The following is a 24532-nucleotide window of genomic DNA, read 5'->3' as shown; positions in this document are numbered from 1 at the left end:
TGGTTGATATACCGTTTCTGACGGACACCCAATAAGTTTTCGTCTTAAAGCGACTTACACAAGTTCGATCTACTCAGTATTTATCAAATATGTTTTTCTATATGTCCTAGTCTATCGACAATTATATTCTTAATAGATTGAACGATTGAATACCAATTTTGTTGATAAACCCTTTCGGACGGACATCCAATAAGTTCTATGTACGTGTATAGTTTTTTACATAGTCGACTTTACCCCATATTTTTCCTGATTCTGGTGCTTTACTTCCTGTGATATTTCAAACTTATAGGCCACCAATATCTTCCCCTAATTCGCCAAATTAAAGTGTCGTGCAGGAGAAAAAATCGATTGGTTTGGTTCTTCAGGCACACTTTCAGGAAGATCAGCAATATTCTTCCTTACTAGGAAAGCTCCGAACAGCTGAGCACGATTGAAAATTTCGTTAATTCGTAATACTTTCGTTGTTCGCGAAAAGTTTAGTGAATAGAACATGAAAAAATAGACTACAAGTAAAAGTCAAAATGTTGAATTGTTTCCACAATTCGGACATAAGTACATAGGCATTGAAGAGCAGTTGAAGTGCAGTTGTGCAAAATTTTCTGGAAAAATGAAAAGAAAGGACCAGCGCAAGCTCGGATTATCCTCAGGAAATGGCGACTTAAATGGTATCATTTACTTATGGTGTATCTCTTCAATCCTAAATGCAGGCACTTTCATCACGCTGGACATTTGCATATCGCGGCTGGAGGATGTGGGCACGGCTGACATTCGGGGTACCGTTGAGAAGATTCGATCCCAGCGCGCCTATTCAATACAAATGCCCGATCAGTATGTTTTCTGCCATCTGGCCCTCATCGAGTACGCCCTTTCACGGGGCATGCTTCAGTCGGTGGATTTGGCAGGCTTTGATGACCGGGAACAGGACTCGGAGTAAGGAAGAACTGTTGGAGTCGTTGCTGCTTCGGCTTCTGCCACAATGTACAGTTATTGGCGGCACCACTGACCACCACCACAACAGCAACAACAACAACAGCAACAAAAACCAACCAACCAACAATAACAAATTGTATACACATACATGCGTCTTATGTATTTGCTTTTAAATTCGTTTTTTTTTTTCTTACTAAATGTTCGCCTGTCTGTTTTTATATTTTAAATATTTAAATATTATAATTTGCTGTAGAAACTTTAATAAAATCTTGTGTAACTGTGAATGTTTAAAAACTTGTTTAAGCAAATTGTAATTGTAAATTTTTCAACTACTTATGTCGTCTATTTGTTTAAACACTCACACACACACGCATACAAAAACACAAATGTTTTATTTTTAGAAATGTAATGGAATGTGTAAAGTGTAATGTTCTGTATTTGGCATATATGTACATACATACATGCATACACTTTTGCTAAACAATTTCTACAAATATGTGTAAATGTAAAAATGTGTCTAGTGCTAATTTTTTGCTCCTTTCAAATTCATATACTTACATATGTATGTACGCGCATATGAGAAAGAACAAATCAATGAATATGTAAACCCGAATAACTATTAAAATTTAAAAACCACAAAAAACAAAACAGAAGCAAACAACGTGAATATACACATGCATATACATATACATACATACATAAAAACCTATACATACACATAAAATATACATATACTTATATATATATATTTATACAAATTTTTTTTGTAATGTACGTAATGTTTAATCTTTTATTTTATATATATAAAGAGATATATGTATATATGTATATACATATATATATATATATGTATAACGATATGTGTGCGAAAATAATTTCAATTGTCTATGTTTTAATTACTATTATTACAAATTTTTGTTCGCATAATCAAAGAAGAAACACTGTAAATTTATGTATTTAAATTTTATTTAAAAAATTGAAAAAAACGTATTTAAACAACTAATGAAACAACTAGCTAAAAACAAATAAATGCTGCGCAATAGAAAAACAAAAACAAGATAAAAACAAGAAAAGTGTAACAATGTTAAAATGCAGAAAAAAGTTAACTAAAAAAAAGAAAGTGTTGCAACACTCTTTTCAAGTGTGTGCAAGGTACAACGAAAAAAAGCGTCTGAGAGCGGGGGTGAGAGAACGCTGAATGAGGGTGGGCAGGTGAAAGAGCAACCCACAGAAGGCGCAACGAACAAACACAAATTTAAGTTAAAACCGTCCGTGCAACGGCAATGGAAACAGCAAGGGAGAAATCGGTGAGGGAGGTGTAGAGCCAGAAAGAGACAATATCTGTCAATAATTGAATAATAACGAGGGGGAGAACGAACGAAGAAAGCTGTCAATGTGAATGTCGGACATTATCATCATTGTTGTTCTTCGAATTTTATTAATGTGCTGTTTTTTTTAAGTGAAATATTAACATTAAATAAATGCAATTATTGAGAAATATTTATGCAAATTGTTGCAACTTTCCTACAATCAACTACAAAATACAAAAGAAGCAAAAACAAAACAAACAAAATCAGAGCTGACAGCAACTATAAACTAGTTTACAAACATAATTATTCAGAGATCATATACATGCATACATACATAAATATATATGTATATAGAGTATAGAAAATGTAAGCAGCATGCATTCTTCTTTAAACGCATCCCCCGGCGGGGGAGAGCAAAAGAAAGAGCACGACGAATAGAAAAATAATCTACCCCAGTCAAAGGTACAGTGGTACGTACCTTCAACTGCATTTATTTCAGTTTAATGAATGAACAAACTATACATATGTACATACATATGTTCGTACATATATGTATGTATTTATTTCGTAAGTAGCACAAAGAAATCCCTTATTTGCAATATAATTTAACATTAATTGACATTTAGTTTAGGAGGTACAATAGTACCTCCAAGTACTTTAAATAATTTATAAAGAAAATTGATTTTCCTTAAATAATAATCTATTGGAAATATTGAAAGATGAAATCGAGGCTTTTTAGATGGCTTATATTTAAAATTTAAAATACCTAGAATACTCTAGGAAGTGTCTATATACATACATACATATGTATATAAAATGATTATATTTTCAGTCATGGAAATTGTTGGAAATGCAATTGATTGTATTCTTTAATATACATCCATATATTGAACTGTGTGGTCTTGCATTAATAGCCAATACTTAAGAAACAGAATAAAAAATAGGTAGTTAACTGCGTTTCCCTATCATTTGTTTCCGGCCCGCCCTACCTGCATTTCGCCGTGCGATCGCCCCACCAGTAACAATTCTCCAGCAGTCCAAAGCAAAAGATTAATATGAAGTACCGTCACAGTCACAACACAAGTCCAAAACTCAGCCCACTATTCTGTCGATTCGCCATTAGAGTATTAGAGTGTAATCCACTAAGAGAAAGAGGAAATGGGAGAACGTAAAACGTAGCAACAAAAACCGTCGTACAACACTTAAGAGTTTATTCGTATTTGTTTGTTCTCCGTTCCCTATGTTTTTATTTTTTTAATAGAACAAATCGATATAACTATGAGAAAATTTAGTAAAATTTAACAAGCATTTTACTAAGCCATCAACTACTAAGTATATACATACATATACTAAATTAAACGTAACGTTTTCTATGAACAAATAGTTTATAGAAATGAAAGACAAACGATGAGAAATGCCTTCTTTTCCATAATTTTCACACGCGATCAAAATAATAAGTAATTAAATAAAGAACAAAAGGAAACAAAAATGATGAAAAGGAGAAAAACTTTGCAAGTCGCTCGAATGACAACTAAAAACAACAATATTTTGTATTACTTTTTTAAATAAATTGAAAGGCTTACCAGACCTAAAAAATCAATGTACATATAGTATGTACGTACATTCGCATATATATGTATTTAGTTGTTGTGTCTAGAAGAAGCTCTCCAGTTAGAAGGAAGTGAAACACCCAGAGAATTAGGAAAAAAAGAAAATCTAGAACAGATTTTATACTCTTGCAAACATATTTCAGATTATCGATCGTTTTCTGTATAATGTATTCAGAGATATGCTGAGATATCAAGTTATAAAAATAGGGAAATACCCAGACAACTAGGAAAAAGGAAGAGCCAGACATGATTTAAAAAAGACGATCGATCGGCTTCTGAAAACAAAAATTTGTATTCAAATAAACGGACAATATTTGATACCCTTGCAGACCATTTTAGGATGATCGATCGTTAGTATATTTAGGGATATTGTTGGAAAAATTCTTCAGTGATTTTAAGAGACTCTTGAATAGATTCTTGGCTGCTTTTTTTTTTCTATTTGCGCTCCTTATTCCCATTGCAAGGGTATATAAATCTACATACATCTACTTAGATAACATGTTTGTAAAGTTTGTCATAAGTAGGATCGTAGAGCGTACTAGGAACCGCCTTGATCCAAGAAAAGAGAAGGCGCGGTTTATAAGAAACACAGACATACTTGTATTTATGCGAGATCTGCGAAACTTATGATAAGTACTTTGTTGGCCCCGATTCATGCACACACATACATATATCTATACACAGACACACACTGACACCCATTTGTATATCATTAGAATTGTAAAAGCTGTGATCAATATATACAAAATAATTAAAAGTCTAACATTCGCATTGCTTCCACCAAATTTCCACTCACTTTAACACAAGGATGAAGGACGCTATAGCTATCTCTATAGTTAAATATCGGTCACAATACACACACATACAGACACACACAGGCACACACGCACTCCGAAACGCGAACATTTTTCAATTTTTGTCAAGGCCTTTGGAATCAGCATTTGCTAAATAAGAAAAAAGAGAGAAGGGAGAAAGAAAGAAACAGAAGAGAGAAAACATGAAACTAAAGATGAAATAGCTATTCTATTCAAAATTTAAAAATGATGCTCTATTTTTGTAATGCATGAATAAAAGAAAAAAAGAAAACAAAACGAATCGAAACAAATATACATAAATCATACCAATATCGAAAGGAAATTAGCGATAAAGCAAGTAAAATGTGCGTATTTTTTGTAGTTTTAAAATTTTAGACAAAACTCATAGCCAAAACAAAAAACGAAACAAAGAAAATGCAGTTGGCATCAATTGAACAAAGAATTTATTTAACTGTAAATGAAATTATTTAACCATATAACGAACGAATGAATGTATTATACCATGTGTACTAACCACCAGGCATTACGAAATGAGGACCGGATCCAAAATCCAGAAGGGTCTACATTATAAAAAGCAAATTAAATAACGCAGCTAAATTGCTTGGGATGCCGCACTTTAAAGATTACAAGTTGTAAGAACCCTCCATATATAAATAGTACATTTATAACATTTTTATTTCCATTTCTATTCTCATCATTGATTTGTTGTATGTGCCTTGGTAGCGCAGCTAACATAACACAAGTCAATGTGCAAAGACGAACTCTGAAAACTTTTGATTCAAACAAACTCTATAGATATCTTCTATTCAATATCAAATATCAGTCAGTCGCAGCATTCATTTATCATAGTGTTACCTGTTTGGTGGACTTTAGCTTATCTTGTAGTCCTCAACCGTCTTTTTTTTCGTCTTTCTCGAATACATAACCCACCCAATGTGTGCAAACATATACATACTAGTGTAAACATACTTTTGTTTATAACTGAAGCAACACAACACAGTATTATAAATGTATAAATGTAATAGCTTTAAGAGAAACTATATCGCAAACTCGCGCACCTCAAGTCTAAACACTCAACGCTTCTCAAAGTCCTCTTAATAAATATTTAACTCTGATGTACATACACTCACACACACAAATATACACAGAATCTGTCGCAAGAACAGCAAGAACCTACTTTCAATAGAGTACCAGCAGCAATGGAGTTAGAAAATAGATTTAACTACTCCTTTGATTCAGAAGAAGTTGCAATAGCTTCTAATCAAAAAGAATATACATAGAACTAGATCTCCAGCTCGTTCTCTGAGGTCAAAAGTGATCTGCGGAACTTCTCAAACTCAATCGTTCCAATGAAGAAAGCTTCTGGCATTATCAAAAGGAGTGAAAAGTTCAGAACTAGGAAATGAATACCAAGGCCTACAAAGAAAACAGATCGTCAGAACTTAATGTCCCCATAGCAGTATTTAACAAATTCCAGTGTATGAAGCTTTTGGTATATTCAAAAGGAGCTTAAAGTTCCTAAAGAGCAACCGAGCAAACCAGATTTTCACATGCATATACGACTAATACATCTCATTTTCGAAGCAATATTTCACAAATTTGCTGGCAAACACAATGTTTGGTATATTCAAGAGGCACTGGAAGTTCAGAACTAGGAACCGAATCAAACACATCTCCAATACCCACAATCTAAACGAACTGAAATCTCCCAGATAGCAACCCAATTGAACTCAAGATCATTAGAATACCAAGGCCTACAAACAAATCATATATTCAGAACTTGTATGGATCTTAACATTGATTTTTGTGATGAAATTGGACGATGTTTTTCAAAAATGTTTTTTAATGCGATCATTGCGGACAGATTGTTTCTGGCTCATTGCCTTACTAATACTATTGAATTGAACTACAGATCTCTAGGAAGCCAGCAAATATAACGAACACATTTGAATGACGGCGATTCCTCCTTGAAACGTGTCTTCAAATCGTTATTCGATTATCAATTAATGAGACAGATTTTGCACAGAATATAAAAACACAAACAGACACATATATAAGTATATGTATACAAGATACATACTCTTCCATTTGTCAGCTCAATACAATGTTTGGGACACTGTATATAAAATCAAGGACCCAGATCGTCACAAAGCAAAATTAAATTAAACGAACTAACAGCCGCCTTTCTTGAATGTCAACTTGAAATTTAAGGCGCATAGCTTAGCATGAAGGCCTAAAACACGAAACATATGTATGTGTTCTCCAATCCCAGATCAGATGAAATCAATGTAAAGCAAATGATATATTGCAGAGGAAAAACCAAAACAATGAGAATGAAAATAAATTAACAAATGAACAAAATATATTAAAAAATATACAAATAACTTATTGGACTTATTTCTGTAATATAGTACTTGTAGCATACACGGATATTGTATGTCTGTGCTTTATCTTTGTCTTTGACTGCGTATTGCTGTATTCTTTTGGCAGGTTGTTTTTAAAATTTATTATTATAATCATCATTATCATTAACCTTATGTTCATTGTCAAAGTCATTACAATTGCAAGTAAATAACCAAGTTGCTTAAAACGAATCCAAAACAAAACATTCTACAATAGCTTTTGCAGCAGCTCTGCCTATTCACCTGCTTAGCTGAAAAAGCGTGCACTTGTACTCCATTTGGTATGTCTAAGGATAGTGTGTGTGTGTTCGAGTGGGTGTGGGTGTAAGTGTAATGTTTGTTGCATTTGTGTTCGATTTATGGCCATGCCTTTAACTAAATTAAAGAATTAGCTTTGACATTTACTACTCAACGGTTGCCTACATTACTGGGACATTATTATTCTCTGGAAATTATAAAATGGCGACTGATTGGGGACAAGCGCTAGATGGATGGATACCAATGCCTATTAGCGGCCCAGGATATTGCGAGACCATTGCTTGACAATTGGCTTTGTTTTCGTCTGCTCCATACGCTCTTTCTCCTCCAGCTGCTCAGCCAACTTGCGCTGATTGTCCCTGAATTGGCCAATGGGGTCATCGAATTGCCGATAATAATGCAACACTTCACGCACATCGTCCACCTCGTTCTGAACAATTACTAAACAAGTGAAAAAAGAGTAGACGAAATTAGTCCAAACTATCCTCAAAGTACAAAGCAAATCGTGGTCTTACTCTTTAGGAAGGCAATCAAGTCTAAAAGCTGAGCATCATCATCATTGCCGTGCCAGCGGGCAATGCCAAACGTGTTGTCCGGATGCATTTTCGTGGCATTGGAGTCCCAGTCCACAACGATGACCTTCAATGTGGGAACGGATAATAAATTCAATAAGAGTATAAAAAAAGACGTAAATTTCAACGCACCCGCTTCAAATCCCGATTCAAGTTGTCCAAATTCTTAACATGGTGTCCGTCAACGAAATGGGTGGCGTCGCGCACGAGTCGATACATGATATATCCATTGGGATCGAGCGCATCTAAAATGGGGAAAACAGTCATGCCCTGTTCGGCAGTGAAGACAACGATTTCAAAGTCTTTGGCGCACTCCTGAAGAAAGTGATCGACGCCGGGTCGCTTCTTGAAGCGCCAGCCCGTCTGGTATGTCCAATCGGGATGCACCAGCACATCCTTCATCTCCAGCACCAGCGTGTATCGTGGATGCACATACGGATGCTTGAACGGATCTGGCAGCAGTTTAGCACGCGATGGCTCCTGTATCATTTTTTGATAATAGTGCAATGATTTCCACATGCGTTGCAAATATTGTTGCACCACTGGCTTATTTGAGAACTCGTCCTCGATGGTCTGACCTTCAGGATCGACTTCCGGCTTACCAAACTCATAAACGGCCCATAAGGCACAGGCTATGCCTCCGCCACCAAAAATGCTAAAGCTGTTGAATGATTTGGGGAAAAATTAGTACTGTACATAAATATAAATATCTATCTATGTATGCATGGATATAAGTATATATTTACCCTAATTTCATGCGTTTCCAGGCGCGCTCGTTCTCCTTAGCCTCTTCCTCCTCACGCTTCTGACGCTCATTTTCGGCAGTAGTGTCCACTTCGGGCGCTGTTTGTGGAAACAGTTTAGCGAGCAACGGGGTGCTGCCTTCTGGCGCCCCTGCAGCCGTTGCCGGTTGTTCCTCTATGGAGAAACGAGTTGCGTTCAGTTCATTCCATCCCTTGCCATATATAGTATTACTTACTGGTATTAGTGGGACTGCTGCTATAGGATCTGCTGCTCATCCAGTGCGCCACCCGGGCCTTATCCCTTTTGTTTGTTTGTGCGGTAACAGAACCCGTTGACAACGCACGACAGCTCCGCAGCAGCAGGGGCAACTGATTATTCAATGGGAATTTGCGGCGCAATCGGCTGGCGATTATGAGAACGGGCGCACGTGGCGTAGTGAGGGCGCGCAGCATATGGATAAAGGAACTGGGTGCCATGCTTATGCCACCGCTTTAATTGATATCGTTGCCTTCAAAACTTTCGATGCTCTACCAATTGATATCGTCGTTTTATAAATCAACCTCAAACCCAAGACAGCCGGCGGCATGGAAAAGGAAAAAATCTTCATGAATTTTTGCACACTGGCGGCCACTTGTCAGCTGACAGTGTACGCACTGCTGATTGGTAGCACTAATGTTGCCACTCTTCGCTTACACTTCGTCAAACAAATAACAAGAAACACAAAATTTGGACGCCAAATAAAATTTAGTAAAAAAAACGTATGTTTTGTGTTAATCAGAAAACTGAATGTTAACAAAAAGCGTACGAAAGAGTGAGAAGGTTGTCACAAAAATAGCACCAGTGTAGCCAAAAAAAAAAGAAAATGTACTGTTTTTATCTTTTTTATCTGGGTAGCATTAATTGTTGGAAGCATGTCGATTGCTGATGGACCTGGAAACAGAGTAGGAATGGATCCGACATCATGCACGGAAGAAGTGCAGCGCCTTCCCCTATGTCGAGTGTGCAACAAAAAGTCGCCAAAATGCTATTCCCTCTTCGCACCGCATTTAATGTCTGGTGAGCTGACGACGCTGGCCACGGTCTTGAGTTTTTGCGCCAACATGGAGGTTCTCGAGGAGGATCACTTCCTTCCTTCGCAAATATGCAGCAAATGCGCTCAGTGCTTGTCGCAAGTGTACGACTTCAAGCGCACTGTACTCCGTACTGATCACATGCTACGCAAGGAGTACTCAGATCGGTGCCAACGGCAGCGCGAGACTGCCTTGAAAGCGCTGTCAGTTGTGGCAGCTAATGCCACAAAATCGCCACTCTCATCCCCTGCCTTGGAGGAACCAGAAAATATAGAAGCAGAGGAGCCAGAAGATATTGAATTCATTGAGGAGGCTACTAAATTGGATCTGGTCGAGCAAGAGAGCTGCCAATATATATATGTGTATGAAACTGGGTACGAGAATACGGACAGCGTTATAGACGTTTCCAATGCGGAGAGCGTCATCGAGGAATCGGCCGAAGATGATGAGGTGGCCTTCGAATGTGATGAACAGCAGTTCGAAAGCGATGAACAGTCAACTGTTGTTGAGATGATCGATCAGGAGGAGATCGAAAGTGACTATGAGCTGGAAAAAGAAGTTCTCGATGTGGTCTTGCATCAGGAGGATGACGGAGACTTGCTAAAACAGTCTATGGAAACTGAAAAAAACAATGCGTTGAGTGTAAAGCCGCGTAAAAGTCGAGAACGAAAGTCCCAGCCAGAATTCCAGTGCTCGGTGCGTATCATATATCTATATTCAATAGGAATTTATTTCGTTTGTTTTCTAACTCTTGAACACACTGATCCCGCAGATTTGTGGTAAAAAGCTAAGCACCACCAACTCCTTTAAATACCACATGCAACTGCACAGCGATGAGACGCCATTTGTGTGTAAAATATGCGGCGAATCCTTTAAGACGCGAAACGCCTACGACGGTCATATCACCCTTCACAATCCCAACAATCCGAACAAATGCGACCATTGTGGCAAAACCTATCGTCAAGCCTCCTCTCTACGAAATCATATGCTCACACACACTGGTATCAAACCGTTCCGTTGCGACATTTGTGGTAAAGGACTGACCCAGAAGTCTGGCTATAAAAAGCACATGCTGACCCACACCGGCGAGAAGCCACACACCTGCGATATTTGCCAACGCGAGTTCCGCTACTCGAGCAATCTTATAGCCCACAAACGGTCCCACAGTCAGGAGAAACCCTACCAATGCGACATATGCCACAAAAAGTCCTTTGTGAGCAGTTCGGAACTCAATCGCCATAAGCTTGTGCACAGTAATGAGAAGCCCTTCCTCTGTCCCGAATGCGGCAAAACCTTCAAACGTCACGTTTCCTTTGCTATGCATCAGCAGACGCATGCAGCGTTCAGAACTCGCATGCAGGAGGTCGAGCCAAATACACTAATTGTGGACGATTTGTCACCGCCGCCGGACAGCGATGACAATCCCAATGGCGATCCTGCGTAGACCAAACTCATACATACGTTTGTGTGTATGTAGAACAATCATGCGAACTTTATCAAATATGCATACATATGCATATGTGAGTTGCCACAGAAGGACACTTCTATGGGATAATGATCAGAGTAGATTGAATTATCATTTCATACGATATAGTTTTATTGTTATAGATAGCTTATATGATATTTTGCTTTTAATTACATCATCACAAACAGAAAAAGTTCAGCATACACACATTCAATTGTGTTACATGCGGAAGAAAAAAAAATTAAATGAAATCTTAAAGAACTAATTCGTCCCGTCATTCAATAAAAGGCTTCTTATTGATATACATACATACATAAAAAAGTTATATTACTCTAAATGACTGTTAACTGTAAATTAAAACCATTCAGTTAGCAAATTCGATTGCAGAACATGGAGAAGGATGGTGGGTAAGAAAAAAATAAACTAAAATAACTCGTCTTTTTGTTTAATGCATGTTTTTTGCATTTTGGTATACTCGTATAAGTATAACTTATTTTCTCTAAACTCCCTTTTTACAGAAATTTCGCTCTAACATTCGGTTGTGTGACAAAAAATAAGAAAAAAGTATTTTCTAGGCCTGGCAGGCGAATTCCAACTCTAGCTATAAAATGAGCCTCGAATCGGGCATATCAGGCGGTATATCCGCAATTAATATTATATTTAGTGTTTAGTCGGTTGATGGCGATGCCAACACTCAGAGCACCACAATCACCTTTGAGGTCGACACTTGCTGATCAGGTACGTCGGGCATTTGGCCAGTACGATAGGTTTCCTTCGGTACAGCTGGGCGAGGGGCAGAGACGCCAACTGGGGTTGGGGTTACGGTGACAGTTACGGGCGCCTCCTTGTTGTGGACACGCATATGACTGAGGAGTCGCTTCTTTGTGGGAAATGCCTTTGAACAGTGCTCACATTTGAACGGTTTCTCGCCCGAATGCAGACGCACGTGAGCATTCAGATTGCTGGTAAAAGTGAAGGCACGTCCACAGATGTGGCATTTGTGGGGCTTTTCTCCGGAATGCACCAGCATGTGTTTCTTATAGCCGGACTTCTGTGACAGCCCCAGGCCGCATATCTCACAGGTGAACGCTTTGGCGCCGGTATGACTGATTTTGTGCTGGCGCAGCGATGAGGAATCATAGTAGGCCTTGTCGCACAGATCGCACGCAAAAGGACGCTCCCCGGTGTGGGTGAGCTTGTGTCGACGCATGTGATCAAGTGCGGCAAATCCGCGGCCACAGGTATCACATTTGTGTGGCTTATCTTCGGTGTGTGTGCGCTTATGTGCCGCCAGGCTGGATGTGGTGCGATAGAAGCGTTCACAAATGTTGCATTGATGTGGCTTTATATTTGTGTGTGTCAGCATGTGTTCTCTGTAGTTGCGGAGATGTTTCAGTTTCTTATCGCACACCTCGCACGAATAGAGCTTCTCATCGGTGTGGACGCGCATGTGCTGATTGAGGCGACATTGCTGGCGGAAGGACTTGCCGCAAATATTGCAAATATACGGTTGCACCTCATCCAGAAACTCCTCGTCGTCTATATTCTCGCCGTCCGTCGTCAGCTATAGAATTTGAAAGCTATTTAGATCTATGGATCATTGGATGATGTGTTTATATTCGCTTACCAGGTGCTCCGCCCGCTCGATATCAATGTTTTCATCTATAATGTCATCCTCGATCGGACTATGTATAACAACTATTTCCTCTCCAAGTATTTGGTCAGAGCTCTCGGGGCAATCCATTACCTCGATTTCATCCTCATCTTCGACTAGGGAGTCGTACTCGCTTTTGATGGTTACAAACTCAACATCCGCCGCATTCAATTCGCGTAGGTTGGCCATTTCTAGCCCCTCTGGGCCATCCTCCAAGCTCGTATCCGCAATGGTCTCGATAACATATTCCGCCTCAGGCGGATCGCTTAACGTTTCCACTAGGGCCGCAACATCATCAGGAGTAGGTGTTGGCGTTGGTCTGGGTGTGGACGTAGGCGTGGGCGTTGAACGTTCCTGCTCCTCGTTCAGCATTTCAAACATTACGTACTCCTCGGTAATACCCTGCCCTTGAAGGAGGCTCAGTCGCAACAATTCATCGGAATCGAGTACCATTCGCTTAAAACTAAATGCCTGCTCTAGCAAATGCAGGCAACTCAGGCAAATGTGCTGCGGCAATCCAGCACTGTCATCGAGCTCAAACGACAAACTCGAACAGAAGCTCAGCATACCGGCTAGAGTTGTCGTATCACTAGGGCCAAGCTCGATCTCGTCGTGCAGTGCTTTGTACGATTTGCACGCACGGGTGCATGTGCGGCAATTTAGGACGACGCTTTCCTTCGAACTCATCATATCGACCACTCGTCCCGAGCTCGTCAACTGTTATTTGAATGCAGCCACGCTCTCGATTACTACAGTTTTGTTTACAATTAACCCGTAAAGCGCCGATTTTAATGATCAACTTCTTTTCCTTTTGCCATTCGAAAAACGCACGAATTATTTTATTCTCGCACGCACTCACTCGCTTATAATGGCGTCGTGAACACAAGTGAAGAAGAAGAAATGACAAACAGTGTTGGAAAACTCCAATTGTCACAACTAAAATAACAGCGACATTAAAACGAATGCATATATACGTATGTACATACAGACAGACATACATACATACGTTTGTTGTATGAATTTATGTTTAAGCCTTTAAACAGAAAATTATTGTTATTTGTGAAAGCGATTTTCGTTACATGTATATAAAAGTCAAATAGATTTAGAATATGAGATTAAATGATATAATAAATGATTATGCGAAAATTATCAACAATATTTCTTATATATGTATGTAACTACTACTTTCATTATGGTTGAACAATATACATATGTATACGTATTTGTCTTTATGTACCTTCTGTACAAGTAAATGTTTAAGCGAAATTTTTCAACAATATTTCTTATATGTAAGTGAAACTTATTTGAAATATTTCATGATGTGTTAAAACAATTCAGCAACTGAAATGCTCTGAAATAATTTAATTGTAGTTTATAAAAGCAAAAAAATTAAAGTTCAAATGTATGATTGGGCTGGTGCTGAAAACTAGTAATGCCTGGGTTCTTTCGTTGACATTTTTGTGGTTTTGAAATTTGTGGTTCCGAATTAGCACGTGCGTCTAGCCGAACTCTCTTTTGAATAACGGGACCATTTGATGAGGTACAAGTACTTCCGGATGTGACTGAGACACTAAGAGACAAAAAGAAAAACAATTTAACCATTTTTGTACATAATTGTGTATGCAGATTTTGCTTAAAGACCTATTGTTCTTGATTTGCTGTTTAATTTGCTGCGCTCGGTTCTCTAGTTGCCTGCGTATTTGTCGCGCTTGTTCGAGCTCTAGGTACAATTTTTGGCAAGCCGTAAGAGCCAAGGTCATGTCACTGTCTACCTTCTGAACCTCTTTCTCCTAGGAAAAATAATGAAAAACTTTTATTCGTAGTACATTTGTTACTACAACAATAACACTTGCCAACCTTTTCTTGACAATACTTCAAAAAGCGGTTCATGTGCTTGCGTTGAAAACCTGCTATAGCTTCATTGCGCAGCTCATCCAACCACGGTTCCGGATGAAAAAGGGACTTCAAATGGTACGGCATTGCATTGTTAATCTGTCGACCACGAACTTTGCACCTGCATATGGGACAGATGTAAATGGGGGCATCGCTGGGCGATCGTCCTGGCGCCGCTTCTACACACTTATCGCATGCGATGTCCTGGCACGCTAAAAGAAAGAACCTACTACCACTGGTTTCCTTATGGTGCACATATTGTTTATAGCAGCGATTGCAATGTATCCACAGCTTCTTCACGTCGTTTTCATCCATTTTTTAAAATAAACTGTCTGATTACAAGTTTCCTTACAAAATAACGGAATTCAGTTATTGCTTGTGAATGGATTTGTAGATTTTTTTTTTGCAAGTCACAATAACGCATTCACATTTCATTTTCTGTTACTACCAGCTGATGATGTTGCCCTCATTGCCATAGCAGCTTGACAAAAACAACAATAAACGTATAAATAGCAATAAAAAATGCTGGAGTTTTTTAAAAAGAGTTTCAAAGTGCAATTATCATTAGTTTTTTTGGCTGTGATTGCTGGCATTTATCGGACGGAAATTGTGCTTCTGTTAAAAAATATAGTGGGGCAGTATTTGCCAACAACAACAAGTGCAGCACATGAAGGTGAAAGTGTTGCAGTTGAATTCACTCAATCGGATCAACTCTTTACGCCTGCGCAGCTGGCAAAATTCAATGGTGAGAATGGGGCGCCCATTTATTTGGCGCTCCTTGGTGCTGTCTTTGACGTGACCCGTGGCGTTAAACACTACGGTCCCGGCTGTTCATACAATTATTTCGTTGGACGCGATGCCTCCGTATCGTTTATAAGTGGCGAATTCGACCACTACGACCCAACAACGGCTGACGATGTGCTCAGCTTGAAGCCTGAGGATTTACTGGGTCTGGACAATTGGAAGCAGTTCTATGTCAAGGACTATGTCTACAAGGGTAAGGTAATTGGACGATTCTATGACGAACACGGAGCCAAGACGTCCTATCATCACAAGTATTTGGCGCTACTTGACCAGGCTCAGATTGCCAAGGCTCAAGTCGAACAATTGCGCACAAAATATCCGGACTGTAACATTGAGTGGTCTGAGGAGAAGGGCACGCGCGTATGGTGCACGCCCACAAGTGGTGGCGGTCAAGCGCGGGATTGGACGGGCTATCCACGCAAGCTCTACAGTCGTGGAAACAAGAAGTACCACTGTGCCTGCGTGCCCGAGGACGAGCTCCGTGACTTGGATGCGGCGACTACAAAAGCTGCCCATGGCGATGCCATGTTTAAGCCTTATAATAACTGCGAACCTCGGGCCCATGAATGCTTCTATCGGGTTTAAAAAAAAAGTCCACTCGGGGAGCTAATGATGTTCTTACTATTCATTCCATTATGTGTATGTAATAAATAGTTCTAATATCCTTATAATGTGCTAAATTTAAATTGTCGAACTGTGGATCGTGGTACCGGGCCACAGTCAGTGTGCGAAAGCTTCGCGTCTTTGCTGCGGCTGGCAACTCTGGCCAGATTTGTTAGTCAGCTGTTAAATTTGCTACGCAAAATCTAAACACGTAGAAAAACGTCAAAACATAGGGAAAAAGCAGCACTCGAAAATTTTAGACTCTTTTTCACGGAATAAACAAAATTTTTTGTGAAATTAGAAATTCCTTTTCAGACCTGTTCCTTTTTGTTACTAAAAAGCGCGTAAGTAAGCAACTTTACCAAATCATTGGGCCTTCGCTAATTAACTTGATATTGAATTCAATTGCCTTTCCACCGCAGAAGCTTATGATATAATAATGTCGCGTACGTTAACTCGTTTTCTCGGCCACTTTGGTCGCACAAGTTTAGTGGCCGGTGCACACATGAAAACATTGAACAGTCACAATAGCAGCCAGGGTGTGAGGCTGCTCTGCATCGAGCCAATGCAGGTAATGGCTGTTGTCTGCTATTCAAAACGCAATGGCCCGCCCTCGGATGCGGGCCAGCCTTTCAAGACTGTGAACAAGTCCCGTGGCGTCGATGATGGTAAGGAGAATGTGTTGGTCCTCAATGCGGTTTCAATAGGCTTTCGCGTTTTCAGACGATCTCAACAGTCTCGAGGCCGAACTCAATTGGGAGCTGACGTCTAAGCACAATCGCTTCTATTTGCCCAATTCTACTGGTCCGGCCTGGCAGGGAGATACCTCCACAGTGGGACTGATGGAGCCGCTCTCAAAACTAGTTAATTTCTTTCAAGAGTCCAACGAGGACAAGACAAGACTTGAATTTAGCTGCTGCCAATGTCCTATGCTGATTCGGGAATCGCTCCTTGAACTGTTTCCGGTGCGTGCGGTCAACCAGAGGGACGCGAACATTACACTGATCACCCTGAGCTATGAGGGCGACATTGAGCTTGGAGCGACTAAGGTAAGCAACTATTGCTTGTGGTCGCACACCCTGGAATTGTAGAAGTATCCTCTCTCAGTTTGTGTTGGCCGCTCGTGACATAAGCGATCGATTGTTATCGCTGGGGTACTGGTCGGACTTCATAAACCCCTTCAGTGGACGTCCCTACTATGTGCCCAGGGATGGGTCAAAGCTTTACAAACAGGACTACCGCTTCCGCGGCATCAACATGCGCTTGTCAATGCACAACGATTGCCTTGTCATTGCCGCCGAGGACGATGTAAATACCTGCTTCTCAGGCACTGTCTACACCACGGCGCCAGGTAATCGGGATTTACTTTTGGAGCTTCTCCTGCCCAGCGAGTTGCAAATCGATATTGACAAAGTGTTCGAATGATGACTGGCAAAAATTTGCGACAACATAGTGAAAATTGCAATAAACTGGATTGGAATGTCGGACATTGCCGTAGCCTTTAAGCTGTTTAATAATAACCGTGTTCAAGCTCTGAGGTCCTCGGCTGAATCTGTATATACGTATGTACATACATATATATATGTATATACACCTATTATTGAAAACTTGAAGCGGGCGCGCTTCAGACACAAAACACACGCGTACATAAAACTGTTAAATATAATTCTACGAAATACATATATGTAAAACATTTGTTCCTATTCGTCTAAGGCTTATGGATGTACATACATATGTGGAAGCGGGAGCACAGTTTTTGATGATCTCATCGAAAACCAAAATGAAACGAAATTTCCCCTTCTCCGAGAGCAGCACATTTCTGTCTTTTCTAAACGACGGCTACTTGATGGCAGTGTCGCTCGATTTCTTTCAGTTTGTTGATCAGCGATTGCAGTTCTTCGGCATTACACATGAACTCGACAATTGTGATACGCTCTCCGCTGCCTTGGCGGTAGCTACCCAAATTTATGTAGAAATGGGCTTCACCCGAACTGTTGTCGGATGTGGATGACATCACGTCGCAGGCAATGCGCCACTGCACGTCCGTGATGTGTGGAAAGTTCTCCCCAACCTGTAGCTGACGTAGTACTAAATCCTTGCGATGTTCGTCGTACACACGCGTCAGCTCCTCCACAGCACTGCTGTGCAGCGAAAGTCCCTCCAGCTGCTGACGCAATGTCATGCTGTCCCAGGCATGCTTGGTGGCCACTGCGTAGAGAGTGACGACGGCGTACTCGCTCTGTTTGGCGCTGGCGGCATTTGTGGCATAGATTTCAGGAACCGGCGCAATAACTATTAAAGTCGATGAGCCTTTAAATAACAGGCGATAACTTCATTAATGAATGTACGTACTCGCGTCTGGATGCAGGGTCAACTTCAGAGCATTGGCCACGAGTGTTTTGGTGACCTGCGGTGTCAGCACAGTGCCCAAGTTCTTGAGACCAGCGACAACTGTGGCCGATAGCAGCCCACTTGTGTCAGTGGAAGGAGATTGTGCTCCAGTGGCCATCTAAATCCGCGCCAGCCGCAACCCAACAGTTAACAACAAAATGAAAATAAATTGTGAATGGCAAGTGCAGCACACATGAAGCTCGTTGATATAAAAGTGTCAGTTCCTTCATCAAATAACGGACCCTGAAAAATATCGAAAAATATTTGGCATAGTTATACCTTATCGATAACAACGATTAGTTGTATGTGTGCCAGTTTGTTCCTCTCTAGACAACATTCGTTTGCTCTTGTTGTGTAACTTTAACGCAAATAAATTTGTAAATATACCAGTTCTTAAACACATCATCTGGTCATCTAACTCTTTATTCTCACAGACAGATGTCAGCACCAGCGGCTCGTGGCTCAACGTCGCTCCTGAAACGTGCGTGGAACGAAATCCCAGACATTGTCGGCGGATCTGCGCTGGCCATTGCTGGCATAGTTATGGCTGGTATCGGACTAGCCAATTACTACGCCAAGGACGGCGATAACCGCCGCTACAAAATGGGATATGTAGTCTTCCGTCACGACGATCCGCGCGCCGAGAAAGTGCATGCTGATGAAGACGAGTAAAATGAAACTGCCGTCGGAGGAAAAGCTTTAGGAAATTATCAAACACAACAGATTCATTTTTTTTGTTTTAAAGCTAAGTAAAACGAAACATTTAAAACTACTTACTTTATTATATAGTCGTTGAGTGGGTTGGCCAGATGGCTCGAACTAATATCTACTTAAATGTTTATATACATATATAAATATGGTAAGAAAAAATAGTTCTAATGAACAGCACTCAGCTTGCCTTCTCCACAGGAAAGCATTACTTGAACTAAAACTTATTTCACATGCAACCAGGTTTCGGTTTCTTCAACGAACCATGATACGAGCTATTATTATAACATAGAACTACGAACACAATGGCTTACAAACTGCAGCAGAATATGGTACGATGGACCGATTGTGCACTGTTAAGTATTGAATATGTATTCGACATCGCGGTGCGCAAATTTCAGATGCAGCTCGAAGGCTTTCATTGTGTGGTAGGACTCGGGACAGAAAATGCAATTGAATGTCTTATCAGGAAGATCGCTTGTTTGAGGCAATTGTGACATTACTATATTCATTATGGACTCCGACGGAATCTCGACCATGGGCATGGGCACACTGAAGTCGTTGTTCTCTTCATTTAGCATTGTGAATTCGTTGTTGATTTCTAAAAATGGAGTGCAGAAAAGATATTTAACTCTGTGTGGAATTGGAGAAGCAGCACTTACCGCCATTGGGCTCTATCTTGAATAGGAACGTGCCTTTCGTCTCATCCACGTTTTCGTTGATGACGACATTTTCGTTGGAAGCCTGACCGGTTTCATCCATGGCCTGCACTGAATACTCATAGGGAATCTCTACGACTGTTTGTGTTGGCCGAGCCGACGTACGCTCCTGTTTGGGTTGAATTGGTGGGCTTACTGGAGCACTATCAATTGGTTGGGCTGGCTTAACCGCCTCAGTAGCCGTAGCTGGTGATTTTTTTTTACTTTGGTTAGCATTGGTGCTGGTAACACTAGAAATGGGGTTGCGCTTGCGTCGTGGCTGGAATTTGAGCGCCACGTTGAACTCGTAGTGTGTTTCCTCCCACTTTTTGACAAACTCATACATCAGCAGCAGCTTCTTGAGGCAGATTCGACAGATCTGCTTGGGATAGTCATCATCGCGTTCTATGGAAGGCAAAGAGGCGGGCAAGCATTTGGCAAGCACCGACAAAAGGGATTCGTTGATGCCTGGCCATGGAGCCGCCGAGTTTTCATTGAATATGTTTAAAGCTTCCTCGCAAGCGTTTCCGCAGGTGCGGCAGAAATTTTCAAATAAGTCCATATATCACGTATTACTTAAATATATAGAACTAACAAAATTGTGTTTACAGCACAAGCCACCAACAAATACGATGTGACTGTTTCGATATAATTTAGCTAGCCAAGCGCTATGCAGAGTTGCTACAGCTTCGATAACAAAGCGCAACAATTTTAGTGGTGCCTTTCTTCTGTGACCGACAATAACAAATCTTGGCCATCTCTAACTAAAACCAAGCACTTCGTCGAAATGCGAAACAAAATGTTTGAATACGTGATATTAATATTGTTATTAAGCATATGTCAAGCAGCTTATGCTATTCAGGCACGTAGCGACAAGGAGCAACCACAGACAGTCGTTTCCGGAACGGCTGTTCAGTCCGTTGTTCCTCTACAGGCGGCAGCTCCACAAGCTCAAGCAAGTGCTCATTCAGACTTCAATCCTTTGGGACCGCTTGTGATGTGCTCGTTTCTGCCACGCGACTTTCTGGACTGCAAGGAACCCATCGATTATCGTAATAACAAAACTGCAAAGGCGGAAAAGGGTTATGGATGTTTACGTTTTGGTGGATCCACCTACGAGGAAGTGGAACACACAAAAGTGCAGTGCACCGTTTTTCCGGACATTGAATGCTATGGCCCGCGCACATTCGATCGAGATGGTGTGCCCTGCGTGCGCTATACGGACCACTACTTTGTGACTACCCTTATCTACAGCATGCTTCTTGGCTTTCTGGGCATGGACCGTTTCTGTCTTGGACAAACGGGGACGGCTGTGGGCAAGTTGCTGACGATGGGCGGTGTCGGTGTCTGGTGGATCATTGATGTCATATTGCTAATTACAAATAATTTGCTGCCTGAAGATGGCAGCAATTGGAATCCGTATGTTTAAATGTATTCTTCCAGTGATATTAGCAAGTAAATAAACAATAAAAAATGTACATATAAGGTGTTATTGGACTTGGTTTGTGTCACCGCTTAGCATTGCCCAGTGCCGCGCTTATGTGGCAGCACTGGTACACTATTTGTACTTATATATGTGTGTGCACACACTTTTCCCGCTCTCATGATTGTCATATTCGCGTATTAAACAGTTCATTTTCGTAAGCTGCCGTTGTTGGAGGGCGTTAATAACTGCACTTGGTCGCTGGACTGCAATTGCGAGAATAGCACTTTAGTTTGCATTAATAAATAAAGGCAGCCGCGTGATTGCCGCGCCATTATTGTGCATTGTGCGTCATTTTGGTGACGTTTGCAGTAAAATGAAAAATTTTCTACCCACAGTGGCTTTGGTAGCCGCCGTGGCTCTGGCGACTGTCGCCGCAGATCCCCATTTCCTATCTGATGAATTTATAGAGCTGGTGAACAGTAAGAGTACCACATGGAAGGCTGACCGCCAATTTGACTCAAGATCGGAGGAGCACATCCGTCGTTTAATGGGTGTGCATCCTGATGCGCCGAAATTTACGCTGCCCGACAAACGCGAGGTACTGGGCTTGGATGACCTGGTTGGTGGCGATGGACCCGATCTGCCTGTCGAGTTCGATTCGCGCAAAGCCTGGCCCAATTGCCCCACCATTGGAGAAATTCGGGATCAGGGATCCTGCGGATCCTGTTGGGCATTCGGAGCTGTGGAAGCAATGTCCGATCGTGTAAGTCCCATTTTGTAGATAGAAGGGGCTGGCAGGGTTTATCTGCTGACCGCTTATCGATTTTATAGCCAATTGCTTGCTATATGTACAAACATACATATGTACATGTGTGTGTGTTCCGCTAGCTGCGCAATTTCCACTACCATTGTGTGTGTGTCTTTGTTGTTCATGACTTAGCTGTAATTTATTATTTTAGGTGTGCATACATTCCAATGGAAGCGTCAATTTTCACTTCTCGGCCGATGATCTCGTCTCCTGTTGCCACACCTGCGGCTTTGGCTGCAATGGTGGCTTCCCAGGTGCCGCTTGGAGGTACTGGACACATAAGGGCATCGTCAGTGGTGGCCCCTATGGCACCAATACGGTAAGTCTGATGCAAAGGCAGCTACTGCTTCGCCATAATGCGCAACTTCCACCCTTAACCTTTTAGGGCTGTCGTCCTTACGAGATCGAACCCTGTGAGCATCATGTGAATGGCACTCGCCCACCATGCTCCAATGGCAAGACACCACGCTGCCAGCACAAGTGCGAGACGGGCTATAACGTGGACTATAACGCTGATAAACATTATGGGTCGAAGGCCTACTCTGTCAGTCGCAACGTACGCGATATTCAGCGCGAGATCATGACCAATGGACCCGTCGAGGGCGCGTTCACCGTCTACGAGGACTTGATACAGTACAAGACCGGCGTCTATCAGCATGTGACCGGCAAAGAGTTGGGCGGCCACGCCATTCGCATCCTAGGCTGGGGCGTCTGGGAGCAGGGGAACGAGAAAGTCCCCTACTGGCTAATTGCTAATTCCTGGAACACCGACTGGGGTGAGAATGGCTACTTCCGCATTCTTCGCGGTGAGGATCATTGCGGTATTGAAAGCGCTATATCGGCGGGTCTGCCGAAATTGTAAAAAGATGTAAAAGGAGAAGCCGTTAAATGTAAACAAAAGCTTTCCGTGGCAAACTGATGTCCACACAATTCCACGTTTGTGACAAACAAACAACAACCGCATACAAAATGTATGAAAACACTTCTAAACATTTAGCAAATAAACGTGAATATACTTACCATACCATTTATGATACTGTCCCACCAAAAAGTAAGGAATTCCGACCTATCGCACAATTTGACAAGTCTGTGCTAATATTTAAGTAAGTTTTATGAGTCTGTTCTGAATCACTATTTAACGAAAATTCTTCATTTTCTCATAGTTGATGTACGAAAGTCCATTGAAACACATCCAATTATACGCTACAAGGCATACCATAATGGCCATACTCGGGAGTAATCCCCCAGACCAAAGGTCTATCGTATAATCGGTTTAAAACCTATACCCGAGGCCGAAAAGAGTTTGTTAGTTTTGTGCAAAGTATGTAAAATGCAGAAGAAAACATCTCCGATGGCATAAAGTACTCGAAATATTCCGAAATACACCTCAATTTTGAAGACCGCTTTACCTCACGGATTACAAAATTTCAATTCATTGAATGTTTAAAATCGAAACTCTTAAGTTCTGCCAATTGGTTCTGTAAGTATACAAAATTCTCTAAATCCTTTTCAAAATTTGTCTCTTGTTTCAATCGATTGAAATTTGTTTTCCAATTTGTATAAAATGGAAACTTCCTCAAACTAATTTCAGTACCAATTGTATGCAGAAATTCTCCCTTGGTTATAGGAAATATAGTTGAATTCCGAAAGTGTTTCCGAAGGATTAATGTGAAAAAAAGGCAAAGCTTACCTTTGTATACATATTTTTTTACAACTTTTTTTTTTAATTTTATCTAATTCTACGCCCCAAATTATTCATTTAATTACCCAGGATACCCGGATGTTGAAATGACTCCCCCTTTAATGAAAAATAATTTGTTTGATTTTTTTTTCATTTATTTCTTTTTGCTTGTAACATCAAATAGAACATTTGGTTTCATATTTCGTATTTTCAAACAGCTTAGATCGAAAAATATGTTTTGACGCCCCCTTTGAGGCAATCTCGTGGGCATTTTCTCATATACATACATATGTATGTATGTATATGCAAGTATGCAAGCATGTGTGTATGGTTTAAACAATTTTTCTACATATGTATATATGCATATGTACATATGCTTTGGGGGTCCTCTGGGCTCTTCAAAAAGTTGCCTTTGGGAAAATATATACCTCTGTCTCTCCTTCTATATCTGTATTATGCTCGTAGCTTTCTCTGTTCAAATGCTCTCTCGGTTTTGTCTCCTAACGGTTCGTTCAACTGCTACATATGTATGTACGTACATTGCCGTTTATTTTTGTAAATAGATTGACTTACTATGATTTGTACAATATTTTAACACATCTCTTTTTTTGCTTGTTTCTTTGTTTGTATGCATGCATGTACGTATGTATGTATGTATGTGTATCAATAAATATTTTTTTGCTCTAATTC

General features: G+C 40.7%; 12 protein-coding genes across 15 annotated transcripts in view; 7 read left to right on the top strand and 5 right to left on the bottom strand.

The window, feature by feature from the left end:
- Positions 1 to 1212, top strand: part of LOC115633289 (tyrosine-protein phosphatase non-receptor type 9) — a 60962-nt gene extending 59750 nt beyond the window's left edge. For all 3 annotated transcript variants that reach the window (XM_030530700.1, XM_030530698.1, XM_030530699.1), the window contains exon 8: positions 708 to 1212. In XM_030530700.1, the coding sequence (XP_030386560.1) occupies positions 708 to 934 (227 nt within the window). In that variant the 3' untranslated portion in view covers positions 935 to 1212. The remainder of the gene's footprint in view (positions 1 to 707) is intronic.
- Positions 1213 to 7156: 5944 nt separating this feature from the next.
- LOC115633248 (mitochondrial import inner membrane translocase subunit TIM50-C) lies at positions 7157 to 9155 on the bottom strand. Its single transcript, XM_030530645.1, has 5 exons — positions 8877 to 9155; positions 8644 to 8815; positions 8030 to 8558; positions 7841 to 7964; positions 7157 to 7766 (listed from the first exon to the last, which is right to left on the bottom strand). Exons 1-5 carry the CDS (start codon positions 9115 to 9117, stop codon positions 7576 to 7578), a joined length of 1257 nt encoding a protein of 418 aa, XP_030386505.1. The 5' UTR covers positions 9118 to 9155; the 3' UTR covers positions 7157 to 7575.
- Positions 9156 to 9346: 191 nt separating this feature from the next.
- LOC115633247 (zinc finger protein 23) lies at positions 9347 to 11401 on the top strand. Of its 2 annotated transcripts, XM_030530643.1 has the most exons (3): positions 9347 to 9460; positions 9536 to 10407; positions 10484 to 11400. In XM_030530643.1, the coding sequence occupies exons 2-3, from the start codon at positions 9553 to 9555 to the stop codon at positions 11153 to 11155; spliced, it is 1527 nt and encodes a 508-aa protein (XP_030386503.1). In that variant the 5' UTR covers positions 9347 to 9460; positions 9536 to 9552; the 3' UTR covers positions 11156 to 11400. The 2 variants fall into 2 exon arrangements, with proteins under 2 accessions (XP_030386503.1, XP_030386504.1); XM_030530644.1 differs by having other exon boundaries at positions 9387 to 10407; positions 10484 to 11401.
- A 44-nt stretch (positions 11402 to 11445) lies between these two features.
- On the bottom strand, positions 11446 to 13649 carry LOC115633246 (zinc finger protein 2). Its single transcript, XM_030530642.1, has 2 exons — positions 12804 to 13649; positions 11446 to 12740 (listed from the first exon to the last, which is right to left on the bottom strand). Exons 1-2 carry the CDS (start codon positions 13518 to 13520, stop codon positions 11871 to 11873), a joined length of 1587 nt encoding a protein of 528 aa, XP_030386502.1. The 5' UTR covers positions 13521 to 13649; the 3' UTR covers positions 11446 to 11870.
- A 667-nt stretch (positions 13650 to 14316) lies between these two features.
- Positions 14317 to 15038, bottom strand: LOC115633377 (RING finger protein vilya). The gene is made up of 3 exons (XM_030530820.1): positions 14688 to 15038; positions 14472 to 14620; positions 14317 to 14392 (listed from the first exon to the last, which is right to left on the bottom strand). Exons 1-3 carry the CDS (start codon positions 15036 to 15038, stop codon positions 14317 to 14319), a joined length of 576 nt encoding a protein of 191 aa, XP_030386680.1.
- A 177-nt stretch (positions 15039 to 15215) lies between these two features.
- On the top strand, positions 15216 to 16207 carry LOC115633233 (neuferricin homolog). The gene has a single exon (XM_030530627.1). It carries the CDS (start codon positions 15246 to 15248, stop codon positions 16110 to 16112), a length of 867 nt encoding a protein of 288 aa, XP_030386487.1. The 5' UTR covers positions 15216 to 15245; the 3' UTR covers positions 16113 to 16207.
- A 107-nt stretch (positions 16208 to 16314) lies between these two features.
- On the top strand, positions 16315 to 17823 carry LOC115633232 (methylmalonic aciduria and homocystinuria type D homolog, mitochondrial). Its single transcript, XM_030530626.1, has 4 exons — positions 16315 to 16474; positions 16553 to 16798; positions 16854 to 17179; positions 17238 to 17823. The coding sequence occupies exons 2-4, from the start codon at positions 16570 to 16572 to the stop codon at positions 17553 to 17555; spliced, it is 873 nt and encodes a 290-aa protein (XP_030386486.1). The 5' UTR covers positions 16315 to 16474; positions 16553 to 16569; the 3' UTR covers positions 17556 to 17823.
- On the bottom strand, positions 17775 to 18728 carry LOC115633234 (COMM domain-containing protein 3). The gene is made up of 2 exons (XM_030530628.1): positions 18483 to 18728; positions 17775 to 18422 (listed from the first exon to the last, which is right to left on the bottom strand). Exons 1-2 carry the CDS (start codon positions 18637 to 18639, stop codon positions 17959 to 17961), a joined length of 621 nt encoding a protein of 206 aa, XP_030386488.1. The 5' UTR covers positions 18640 to 18728; the 3' UTR covers positions 17775 to 17958.
- Positions 18729 to 18835: 107 nt separating this feature from the next.
- Positions 18836 to 19293, top strand: LOC115633299. The gene is made up of 2 exons (XM_030530710.1): positions 18836 to 18898; positions 18956 to 19293. The coding sequence occupies exon 2, from the start codon at positions 18960 to 18962 to the stop codon at positions 19191 to 19193; it is 234 nt and encodes a 77-aa protein (XP_030386570.1). The 5' UTR covers positions 18836 to 18898; positions 18956 to 18959; the 3' UTR covers positions 19194 to 19293.
- Positions 19294 to 19302: 9 nt separating this feature from the next.
- On the bottom strand, positions 19303 to 20489 carry LOC115633298. The gene is made up of 2 exons (XM_030530709.1): positions 19892 to 20489; positions 19303 to 19830 (listed from the first exon to the last, which is right to left on the bottom strand). The coding sequence occupies exons 1-2, from the start codon at positions 20487 to 20489 to the stop codon at positions 19586 to 19588; spliced, it is 843 nt and encodes a 280-aa protein (XP_030386569.1). The 3' UTR covers positions 19303 to 19585.
- A 220-nt stretch (positions 20490 to 20709) lies between these two features.
- LOC115633327 (TM2 domain-containing protein CG11103) lies at positions 20710 to 21375 on the top strand. The gene has a single exon (XM_030530760.1). The coding sequence runs from the start codon at positions 20715 to 20717 to the stop codon at positions 21354 to 21356; it is 642 nt and encodes a 213-aa protein (XP_030386620.1). The 5' UTR covers positions 20710 to 20714; the 3' UTR covers positions 21357 to 21375.
- A 205-nt stretch (positions 21376 to 21580) lies between these two features.
- Positions 21581 to 23188, top strand: LOC115633364 (cathepsin B). The gene is made up of 3 exons (XM_030530809.1): positions 21581 to 22116; positions 22313 to 22480; positions 22547 to 23188. Exons 1-3 carry the CDS (start codon positions 21727 to 21729, stop codon positions 23021 to 23023), a joined length of 1035 nt encoding a protein of 344 aa, XP_030386669.1. The 5' UTR covers positions 21581 to 21726; the 3' UTR covers positions 23024 to 23188.
- Positions 23189 to 24532: the final 1344 nt, after the last annotated feature.

Source organism: Scaptodrosophila lebanonensis, unplaced genomic scaffold, assembly GCF_003285725.1.
Source record: "Scaptodrosophila lebanonensis strain 11010-0011.00,11010-0021.00 unplaced genomic scaffold, SlebRS2 tig00001418-arrow-arrow-pilon, whole genome shotgun sequence".
Taxonomy (NCBI): Eukaryota; Metazoa; Arthropoda; class Insecta; order Diptera; family Drosophilidae; genus Scaptodrosophila; species Scaptodrosophila lebanonensis.
This window is presented reverse-complemented; position numbering and strand designations above follow the sequence as displayed.

Excerpts from the sequence above, each read along its gene's own strand:
- LOC115633248 (XM_030530645.1), bottom strand. The coding sequence starts at position 9,117 with ATGGCACCCAGTTCCTTTATCCATATGCTGCGCGCCCTCACTACGCCA. Across the intron at positions 7,965-8,029 it reads TGAATCGGGATTTGAAGCGG|GTCATCGTTGTGGACTGGGA; the intron begins GTGCGTTGAAAT and ends CCCACATTGAAG. Across the intron at positions 7,767-7,840 it reads CTTGATTGCCTTCCTAAAGA|TAATTGTTCAGAACGAGGTG; the intron begins GTAAGACCACGA and ends TCACTTGTTTAG.
- LOC115633247 (XM_030530644.1), top strand. The coding sequence starts at position 9,553 with ATGTCGATTGCTGATGGACCTGGAAACAGAGTAGGAATGGATCCGACA. Across the intron at positions 10,408-10,483 it reads AGCCAGAATTCCAGTGCTCG|ATTTGTGGTAAAAAGCTAAG; the intron begins GTGCGTATCATA and ends CTGATCCCGCAG.
- LOC115633246 (XM_030530642.1), bottom strand. The coding sequence starts at position 13,520 with ATGATGAGTTCGAAGGAAAGCGTCGTCCTAAATTGCCGCACATGCACC. Across the intron at positions 12,741-12,803 it reads TCGAGCGGGCGGAGCACCTG|CTGACGACGGACGGCGAGAA; the intron begins GTAAGCGAATAT and ends CAAATTCTATAG.
- LOC115633377 (XM_030530820.1), bottom strand. The coding sequence starts at position 15,038 with ATGGATGAAAACGACGTGAAGAAGCTGTGGATACATTGCAATCGCTGC. Across the intron at positions 14,621-14,687 it reads TGAAGTATTGTCAAGAAAAG|GAGAAAGAGGTTCAGAAGGT; the intron begins GTTGGCAAGTGT and ends TATTTTTCCTAG. Across the intron at positions 14,393-14,471 it reads CAGCAAATCAAGAACAATAG|TCACATCCGGAAGTACTTGT; the intron begins GTCTTTAAGCAA and ends TTAGTGTCTCAG.
- LOC115633233 (XM_030530627.1), top strand. The coding sequence starts at position 15,246 with ATGCTGGAGTTTTTTAAAAAGAGTTTCAAAGTGCAATTATCATTAGTT.
- LOC115633232 (XM_030530626.1), top strand. The coding sequence starts at position 16,570 with ATGTCGCGTACGTTAACTCGTTTTCTCGGCCACTTTGGTCGCACAAGT. Across the intron at positions 16,799-16,853 it reads GTCCCGTGGCGTCGATGATG|ACGATCTCAACAGTCTCGAG; the intron begins GTAAGGAGAATG and ends TCGCGTTTTCAG. Across the intron at positions 17,180-17,237 it reads TTGAGCTTGGAGCGACTAAG|TTTGTGTTGGCCGCTCGTGA; the intron begins GTAAGCAACTAT and ends ATCCTCTCTCAG.
- LOC115633234 (XM_030530628.1), bottom strand. The coding sequence starts at position 18,639 with ATGGCCACTGGAGCACAATCTCCTTCCACTGACACAAGTGGGCTGCTA. Across the intron at positions 18,423-18,482 it reads GACCCTGCATCCAGACGCGA|TTATTGCGCCGGTTCCTGAA; the intron begins GTACGTACATTC and ends CGACTTTAATAG.
- LOC115633299 (XM_030530710.1), top strand. The coding sequence starts at position 18,960 with ATGTCAGCACCAGCGGCTCGTGGCTCAACGTCGCTCCTGAAACGTGCG.
- LOC115633298 (XM_030530709.1), bottom strand. The coding sequence starts at position 20,489 with ATGGACTTATTTGAAAATTTCTGCCGCACCTGCGGAAACGCTTGCGAG. Across the intron at positions 19,831-19,891 it reads CAAGATAGAGCCCAATGGCG|AAATCAACAACGAATTCACA; the intron begins GTAAGTGCTGCT and ends CTCCATTTTTAG.
- LOC115633327 (XM_030530760.1), top strand. The coding sequence starts at position 20,715 with ATGCGAAACAAAATGTTTGAATACGTGATATTAATATTGTTATTAAGC.
- LOC115633364 (XM_030530809.1), top strand. The coding sequence starts at position 21,727 with ATGAAAAATTTTCTACCCACAGTGGCTTTGGTAGCCGCCGTGGCTCTG. Across the intron at positions 22,117-22,312 it reads TGGAAGCAATGTCCGATCGT|GTGTGCATACATTCCAATGG; the intron begins GTAAGTCCCATT and ends TTATTATTTTAG. Across the intron at positions 22,481-22,546 it reads GCCCCTATGGCACCAATACG|GGCTGTCGTCCTTACGAGAT; the intron begins GTAAGTCTGATG and ends TTAACCTTTTAG.